General features: G+C 35.9%; 2 protein-coding genes across 6 annotated transcripts in view; both read right to left on the bottom strand.

The window, feature by feature from the left end:
* The window catches only part of LOC111062164, a 12,069-nt gene extending 9,401 nt beyond the window's left edge, over positions 1 to 2,668 (bottom strand). The window contains exons 1-2 of the mRNA XM_039420152.1: positions 2,528 to 2,668; positions 2,200 to 2,356 (exon numbers count right to left, since the gene is read on the bottom strand). Of these exons, the coding sequence (XP_039276086.1) occupies positions 2,200 to 2,356; positions 2,528 to 2,668 (298 nt within the window). The remainder of the gene's footprint in view (positions 1 to 2,199; positions 2,357 to 2,527) is intronic.
* A 563-nt stretch (positions 2,669 to 3,231) lies between these two features.
* LOC111062037 (opsin, ultraviolet-sensitive) overlaps positions 3,232 to 9,669 on the bottom strand; it is a 44,903-nt gene continuing 38,465 nt past the window's right edge. For all 5 annotated transcript variants that reach the window (XM_022349740.2, XM_039422496.1, XM_039422497.1 and 2 more), the window contains 2 exons: positions 8,665 to 9,029; positions 3,232 to 5,275 (listed from right to left, as the gene is read on the bottom strand). In XM_022349740.2, coding sequence (XP_022205432.2) covers positions 4,694 to 5,275; positions 8,665 to 9,029 — 947 coding nt within the window. In that variant the 3' untranslated portion in view covers positions 3,232 to 4,693. The remainder of the gene's footprint in view (positions 5,276 to 8,664; positions 9,030 to 9,669) is intronic.

The following is a 9,669-nucleotide window of genomic DNA, read 5'->3' as shown; positions in this document are numbered from 1 at the left end:
AAAAAAATGCAAATTACAGAACCTTGTGTACTCGAACACAGTTTCAATAAAAACAAAAAATAAATACAAAATATAATGAATACACTAAGCTAAATAACCATTATGAAAATGGTTTGTGTGGGCAAATGCCTGTGCGCAAACCATAGTTGCATATTCAGATTCTCAACAAAGAGGGATGAATCAATTTTTATGCATTCAGAGAAGCTTATTGACTGTTATTAGAAAATGGAGAGTGGCTGAAGTACCGTCTTGCTTGCGCCACCTAATTTTTTAATACAAAACTCCAAAAGGAACTGGAGCTCGATGTATGCTAAGTATGCCATTTTAAATCTCTCTCTTATCCAATACATCGCTCATCATTATAAATGCAAGTATATTTTTCACTCTTTTTTATATAGCCTAATCAATCTGAGCCGTCCACCTCTTGCTATGGTCGAAGAAAACACCCAAATACTTGTAGCTTGTAGGTAGTGATAATTTCAATAGAAGAAAATCTAGCCTACATGTAACACTGAGATGAAAATACTCACATGAGTGAACTTTTAAGCTTTGTAAACTGTTATCGGACGTAGGTCTTAAAAGGATATTGGCATGAATTTCGTTTTCGTGAACACCTTAAGATATTTTGCACCCTTATTTGATAATGTACCATTATCTTATACCATCTTCAAATTATGAATATGTTTATGATCTCTACCCGGTATAGTTTGGCCAGTTTGGAACCTATCTGAAAAGCAGTAGCTCTTTTCATCTCACTACTCTACTCATCATCATCATCCGCATATCATATACAGCTCGTGTGGCATTACCATAAAAGAAAAGAAGATAAAAACCGAAAAGTGCTGAATTGAACTGAATATTATTTAACTTTTTATGTGATTTTTCACTCCTACATTTCTGTGTATGCTATCATGAGGGGTTTTAATCAATCCAAGTTAATCTATATAATCTTACATTTCGCTACAAGGTAATGTTACTATCACCATATACCATAGAGAAACAATGGCGTAAGTTTGTTATGCTATTGACCGTATAAGTTTATTATACCTTATGCTATTGTTTTTTCTCTATGATATTACTATCATTCTACTGGGTCGCAAAAAGGTGCGACAATTTACTGAGAAGATCGATCAATACTCCCGATGAAAATTAATCCGAATAAAACCACAATTCTATCAAGCTCCTCACATTTTTCCACGTTTCCTCCTTTCACTTCTTTTTCTCTTCTTCCTGTTCATCTCCATATTGATTTTCATTTCCATTGTCATTTTTTTCATGGGCTAAATGTTTACGTTTAATTTCTTACGCTTTTTCAACGACTGAAACGGTGAAAAGACTACGCGCTGAGTTAAAGCTTTCATTAGCATACTATACTGCTTTTTAAAAACATATAATCCTTCATTTTGCTTCTCACTTCTCTTTTTAGACTGGGATTATGAAAACATTGGTGATCCAACTAACTAGAATGAATTATTTGATCTCTTGCAGTGCATTAAGTTACTTATTATAAAAATTAATCTGTCACTAATTTATCTGAATAATGTGCAGCTTAATCATCACATGAGTTGGCTTTCTGTGTAAGGCACAATGGGATATGTGATGGGATGAACAATAAATCAATATGCTTTATTTTATTATAACACTGAATTAGCTCAATATGTTGAAATTACAAAGCAAGTACTTTAGGCTACATTGCAAATAGTGTCGGAGATTGTAATTTTATTCAGGTCTGTCTCCTCTTGAAAATCACACATATTTTAATGATTTGTGGGAAATGGAGTGTGTATATAATAAGCAGTACATTTCAAGTCAGGATGATAGACTAAAATTCAAAAGTTCCAAACCAACAGCAAGTCATGAGTAGGCTAATAAGTCATAATAATTAAATTATATTTAGTACGGTATCGGAAGTTGGTTGACCTCACAAAGTTGAGCTGGGAACACTCTACAGAAAACGGAACGTACAAATAAATACTCTTCTATTTTCATAAACACTCAAATTCTTTCTATTTTCTATTAATATAATAATTTTCTATAATTTATATAAAATTATATTTATATTCTATTTATATAATAATTTCTATTTTCTATTAATATAATAATTATAATTAATAAGGAAGAAGGAAGAATAATATGATTTTGAAGAATGTAGCCTATACATTTTTATCATATTAAGTTTTAAGTTTTCTCTGAGCTCACCCTGTTGTCTCGCTAGTCCAGTCACCAGATACTTTTTGCTGAAAAAAACTCCGAACAAGCTGAATTTTTTGTGCAATGATTCTGAAGTATTGGTCAGGTTGGATACAAAAAGTCGACTTTCTATAGTCCTCGGATTTTTGCTTCCTTTCCCAGTTCTCTGCGGTTTTCACCAATACGAGCCATCTGACAGAAAAATCAAACGTCTATTTTTTTAGATAATATTAAATTTACTAACTCTAATCATATAATGCCTGCGCTTCACTTTCGCAAAGTGCGTAGGCTACAAATGACGACGAGCCCGAGAGTGTGGATGATGGCTATATGCTACTATCCCACCGTTCGCCACCACTGCTCCAATACGCTCGGCTCTCTTTCGTTCCGACGAGATGAACAAAGGCGAGTGACTCCGTGAAGATAGGAAGGGGACCCTTCTTTTAACCTCCTTGAGTCGCTCGCTTCCAAGATCCATGAGGAAGTTCTTTCAAAAGACCTTGGCTCGCTACCAAGACCCTAAAGAAGTTTTCCTTACAGACCTTGGCTCGCTACCACTGATCTTGATGGTGCGCTCGTCTTCAGTTCACATTCACATTGCAGTGTGGATGGCAAGACGAACGAAAGCTTTTCGCCTTCAAGAATAGTAATAATAATATACTAATAGAAGTAATAATATACTATCCTTGATTCGCGTTGGTCATTCGGTGAGGCGTTCGGGGGCGTATCAGCGAGAGTGAGGCCTAGGCATAAAAGGTACTATCTCTCATTTCCATTCACCAAATTTTAAAACAATTTTAAAAGCGTTCCTTTTGAAGCACGCTTTGGTAAACCAGACAGCACGATTTTATAGTACGGTAGCTGATTTAAAAATAATCCATATTGGTTCTTCTGCTATTGGTTACTAGTCAACCAATGCTTGCTCAGCTAAGACTACCAACATCTTTATAAATATCGTTTCATAAATACAGCCTTAGAATTAGAGGAGTAGAGAACAGTTGGATCGTGCGCAAAGTTTGTAGGTATATAGAACATGTAACGTTTGGTGTTACAATGAAAAATATATTTTTACATAAATAACATGACTACCGTATATTAACTTAGCAACAATTAATTTAAAATTGATTGGAAACAACAATAATAAGTGCTTATCGTGCTCACAAAGACAAACTGTCAATCTGTTGAAAATATCAAACTAGCACTGTACAATGCAAAAGGTGCCACAAATAATAATTTTTTATACATTTTTTAATTTAAAGAGTAATTCGTAAACTTAATAAAAATCTTAATAAAAAACTAACAGCGTAGGAAATTCACAATAATGTTCGACTTAACCATGTAAGTTTGTTAATATTAGCCTATGCATTGTTGATACTTCAAATATAAACAATATTTATACTACACATCAAAAATCAAATTATAATTAACAGTCATAGAAATCTATGTAGCCTAAATCAACATTAAAACGAGATCAATAATATGCTAGAACTTGTGAAAAACTCTCATCATACTTCAAATTGACTAGATTTTTATTAGAGTTCTGGGTAGTATGTTAAAATGACTTCTACTCTTTCACAAAGTGTCTGGTTAATAGGCTACATAGAAAATAGTTTACTACTTAGACATAAAGCTTAATATTGTACATTACATGAGTGGTAATGAGAGACAAACATAACATTTATAAATTTAAAATTAAAAAATTGTCATTGGAGAAATTCACTAATAGTACTGATTCTGAAAGTGAAAACTGTTAAGTACGGTAAGTTACGTATATTTTCTGACAAAGAAAGCAATATTGGGATGAAGTGTTTGTCCCAACAAAAAAACGTTATATGCTTCAAGATATCAAGTGGAAGTTGATTGTTCAATGCACTCTTTCTGTAAAGTATTTTTATATTATTCAATTTTTTTTAGTTTTTAATTGAAATAAATACGGTAACTGAAATTCTGAAAATTACTGGTTGTGAACACAAGTTTTATAAAATGAATCAACATAATTGGTTTCCTGTAGCTTTTTTCATTTTATTTTGGAATAGAATATAGGATTTGTATTAATCAGTCAGTCCATCCGTGACTTGTGCACCACTATAAACTTTGTTTTAGAAGAGCTATAAATTATGATCCTATTGAATGTGAAGAATGCTCAGGAATGTCAGTCATATAGGCTATCTGTTCAAATTTTAATGAAATGTTGCACCAAAATCTGTACTAATATGTACATGGCCAATCGTATCAGTTCTGGAATAGTCATGCATTTCAATTTTCAATACAATGTAGGAACAGGAAGTAAAAGCTCAATTAGTACTGGATTTTGATTCAGTCTATATCTATGCCCAGATGGTAGGCACAGTGTTTGATCTCATTGCCATTAAATTCATTTGAAGAAAAATGTTTACTCTCTTCACACATTACACACAAGTGTGGTTGCACAGAAGTATATGATGGATTACAAATCAATTCAACAAATATAATAAAATATAAAATGAGAAGGATGTGAATAGCCTCATAAAGGACTGGACTTGGGTTCAGCTGCATGTATGCCCATATGGTTGGTGGAGTACTGCAGACTAGCACAGCGGGTGATCTCAGTGGCGGCCGGGTGCCAGTTCTTCTGCAACCACACCTTGCGTTTGGCCAGCCGACACGCCTGCAGCTCCTGGAATTGGTCATCGTCGTCCTCACCGCTCATCGACTCCTTCCTCTTGACCATCAACGAGGACACCCTGGTGGCGGCATCAGCATGCCAGAACATGGCTCGGCTGTAGTAGCTTGTCGACTTGGTGTAGCGCCTGGTCGGGTGGAAGAGGTTGGAGAACTCGACTCGGAACCGCCGGTTGGTCACCGCGTAGATGAACGGGTCAATGCAACTTGCTGACTTGCAGAACAGGGCAGGCAGCATGCTGCCGAGTGGCGTGATGACGTCGCCGAAGCCGAATATGCCCAGCAGCGCCACGACGGCGTACGGTGTCCACGCCACGAACCACAAACCAATGATGCCAACCACCACAAACGAGAGACGCAGCTCTGTGCGCCGCTTCTCCTGCTCTTGGCCGCGCCGTGACGACACGTTGCTTGTGTTTGTCACCTGCAACACGACAATTGGATCACATAACAGTAATATCACTTTTTTCTGCAATAAAAAAATATTTTCTTGAGCTAATTGAATATTTTCTTGAGGTAAGATAAATGAATAGTAAACACAAAGTTGTCAACATTCACCCTACTAAAAGATAATAAGAGAAATTGAATAAATTTTTGCTTTGCTGGACAGAAATGAAATACAGTACTGGAGAGTTGCTATTTGGTTCTAATGGCAGTGTTCATAAACTTCCAGTCTGCCAATACGTAAACCCTACCATTAGAGTCAATCTATCTAGCTCCAATTTCAGCAGAGCAGGTATTGGAAAGCATTGCTATGAGAGAGTAATGAATATGTACATTCCATACTCTCTGATTGGCTATAGCCTACCATTATTTGGGATAACATTAAATTATTCAAGTGGCTCTATATTGGCCTACGTTACTTGATTTGATAATGGTTTTTGACTTCACCAATCAAGTTACATTCAAACTTTTTATTCTTCTTTTTATACTGATTCTCATTTTGTCTTTAATTGTGATATTGTGTTTTCGTGTGTGGGATAGATTTCAATTTTAATTTTAATATCGAATATCTCATATTATTTATCCTTCATATACAGCAATCAACTTCTCTGAGGATGCAGCAGTAGCAGTAGTCTAATAATAGATTAAAGCTTCCTGCAATGAAATTGAGAATGGCAACGTTGCGATGTAGTGCTGTCAACTAAAACTGGTCAACCCGAGTTGAAACACTACCACCTAGATGTAACCTCCTAGGTGGTACTGGTTGAACGTAGTGAAAAGTCAAGAGAATTAGTTCAAGAAGCATTAAGGCTGCTGACTGCTGATTGATTTTGATTATTTCTATAGACAGCATTGGTTGAATTGAAAGTGTTGACTCTATTTATAAGGAATGCTGGATATTGGAAGTGAATCTTACTAGCAAGATTATTCTTTACTAGCCGTCAGGCTCGCTTTGCTCGCCATATCCGTCTAGCCAGGGGCTCCGCCCCCTGGACCCCTGACTGGATCGTCCAAACATGAGATCAGCGGGCTCGCTTCGCTCGCCTGCATGTAGACCTCAGCGGAACCTCTGTACCGAATTCTGGACCCCCGACTGGATTGTCCAAAAATGAGATCAGCGGGGTCGCTTCGCTCGCCTGTATGTATACCTCAGCGGAACCTATGTACCGAATTTGAACGTATTATGTCAATCTGATCTCGAATAACACCTGTTACTATATCGGCGTATCTTTGGCGAACAAAATTCTTCCACCTCAGCTATACCTGTGTACTGAATTTTTCTAAAAATATTTCCATCAATTATTGAAAAAGGTGAGGAAACGCAGAAAAGCTGAGATAACGCTAATTTTGGGCGTATCTTTGGCGTTATTTCAAATTCCTTCTAACACAACATTATTGCACCCCAGCTGAGCTTCTGTAGTAAATTTGAACATTTTCTGTTTATTTGTTCTCGATAGAGCTGAGAAAACGCTAAAAAACGCAGATTTTGGGAATTATCTTTGGAAATTTTTTCAAATCCGTTTTTATTGCGCCTCTAAAGGGCCAACTGAACACACCTACCAAATTTGAAATGTTATGTCATATTTTTATCATATGTTGGGACGATCCAGTTGGGGGTCCAGACTAAACGGATATGGCGAGCGAAGCGAGCCTGACGGCTAGTAATATAATATTCCCAGGAATAGGTCTGATTGAAGTAGCAGTACCCAATCAATTTTTCCGCGATAAATTAGGACCTCCTAAATAGGTATTTAGGAGGTACTGGATAAATAGGTATTTAGGAGGTCCTGGATAAATGCATTTCAATCTTCAACTTGGTGCCAACCTAACAAAGTCAACTCAACTTAATGCCAACCTGACAAAATTTTCAATTTAGTAACCAGAACAACTGTTTCGAAAAGGTACTCTCTCTAGATTATAGTTCTATATTAACATATGGTATGGACATTTCAATTATAATTTTAAGAGATTGGGAGAAGAAGAATAATATATAAGCTAGAAGACGAACTTTAAACCCTTAAAAACAACCCTTAGAGTTAGAATATTGCCAAAAGATTTCTTAGTGCGCCTCTAAAGGGCCAACTGAACATACCTACCAAATTTGAACGTTTTTGGTCCAGTAGATTTTCAGTTCTGCGAGTGAGTGAGTGAGTGAGTCAGTCATTCAGTCAGTGAGTGAGTGCCATTTCGCTTTTATATATATAGATAGTATTACTTTCCAGTGTTGTCATTGTACATTTTCAAACATGGATTTTATTTATCTATTTATTTATTAAATTTTTTGCTGATGGTGATGCTCACATGAGCTCTAGGCTTGTGCGTAGGTAATGAGTTGGATGATGATGAGAGATGAATGAACCTACAGTTTTGAGAAGGTTCCAAACCGGGAAGCGATTTTACAACTCATGAATCATATTTAGAGGAGTTGGCTCATGTGATCACCCTTCCAACGGGAAAAGCAGACTTCTTAAGGCTGTGCAAAGGCTAAAAATAAACTTTTCACTCATGATATTTTCAAAGTTTTTTGATTTGTATATCATCAAGCTATCAAAATGAAAAAGTTTTCTCAGGAAAACATTTTTTTTCTAATCATTACTTTTTGAGATATGAGCGCCTAAAATTTAAATTTTTGGGACAGAACATTTCAAATTCGGTAAGAGATAAATCCATGAGATTTAGAGGAAAGATTCTTCATGGTATTGTTGATCTAGTAAAACAAAATGTTCTGAAAATATCAATTTTTAAGATAGTTATTCAATTTACTAAAAATAACCAAAATAGCTGTTAGTTGAGCTATTTTTGGTAAATTGAATAACTTTTCCAAATATTGATATTTCAGAAAATTTTTGTTTTACTAGATCAACAATACCATGAAGAATCCATCCTCTAAATCTCATGGACTTATATCGTACCGAATTTGAAATGTTCTGTTCCAAAAATTCAAACTTCAGTCGCTCATATCTCAAAAAGTAATGATCGGAAAAAAATGTTTTCCTGAGAAAACCTTTTCATTTTGATAGCTTGATGATATACAAATCGAAAAACTTTGAAAAATATCACGAGTAGAAAGTTTATTTTTAGCCTTTGCACTGCCTTAACTTATCCAAGCGATAGCTAATCAGCACGACCACTGAGTCAAACCGGTCCCCATTCATTTAAAAGGAGGCTGTGAATAGCTTTAAACTGATTATTCTATATTAGCCAATAAATACTATTCATATTTTGTCTTGTATTGTAATACTGCACTTTCTCATGTAAAATATATTTTAATATTTATCCTGTATTCTCATTTTTCAGAAATTGCCTTAAACGTCGATTTAGGAAATAGTTTTACGATGTTTGGTAAAAATGTCACACTTAGCAACCAACCTCTTTGAGGATGCCGTGATAACAGTAGGCGATAACGGAGAAGGGCACCACCCAGGCGGCAAAGAAGAAGCAGAGTATGAAGGCGCGGGCGAGCAGGTCGGGAGTGAGGTAGTCGAAACTGCAGCTGGTGAGGAAGCCCTCGGGGACGTAGCGGTTGAGACCGAGCCCCGTCAGCGGCAGAGACGCAAACAGGCAGCCGTAGCACCAGACGAATGCGACTGAAAGTCGCGCACGCGTGCGGGTCGTCCGTCGCAGCGGGTTCAGCGGATGCACGACCACATAGTAGCGGTCCAACGCGATTGCGGCTAGCGTCATTATGCTCACTGTGCCTGTCAGGCCGCCCGCGAAACCGTACACCACGCAACCTGTCAACATATCAACCATCAACTATTTTATTGCCGCAATTAAATACCAATTATTTTGTCTCTATCAAACCACTTAAGAAAACATAACTTATCTATATTGAATATTGTGTACTTTAAATTGATAAGTAGACGAATAATGTAATTGATCTTCTATTTTTTAACTTCGCTGTCTGTAATTTTGTAGCAGTTTAATGTTTTGAATGTTGTTTTGATTTTGACTGTTGTAATACTCTTCTGTTGTAATAGCCTTCTGGAATAAAATGATTTGATTTGATTTAACCGTTAGAATCTTTTAAATCTTAGTCAAATTGTGAATTGAACTAACTTAATATTTATAAATAAATAAAATAAGTAACATAGCCCTATTTTTCGAAAAATTAATCAAAGTTTTGGTGAGGGGCAGGTTTGGGCTTCGCCTGTTGTTCTTTTCCAATCATTGTATATAATTGAATTGATTTGGAATGAAATGAAATATTATGATGTCGTCAGTAAGACCTTTATTTGGAATTCGGTCACGAGTAATAAAAAATAAACTACAAATAAAATTCTAGCTCTTTAGCGATGATTGATATTCCATTTACTTTTTCTTCATATTATGAATGACAGTATAGGAAGAATAGCTTAAGAGTTAATAGAAAAT

The sequence above is a fragment of the Nilaparvata lugens genome, chromosome 2 (assembly GCF_014356525.2).
Source record: "Nilaparvata lugens isolate BPH chromosome 2, ASM1435652v1, whole genome shotgun sequence".
Lineage (NCBI taxonomy): Eukaryota > Metazoa > Arthropoda > Insecta > Hemiptera > Delphacidae > Nilaparvata > Nilaparvata lugens.
Note: the sequence above shows the minus strand (reverse complement) of the source record. Positions and strands in the feature narration are given on the sequence as shown.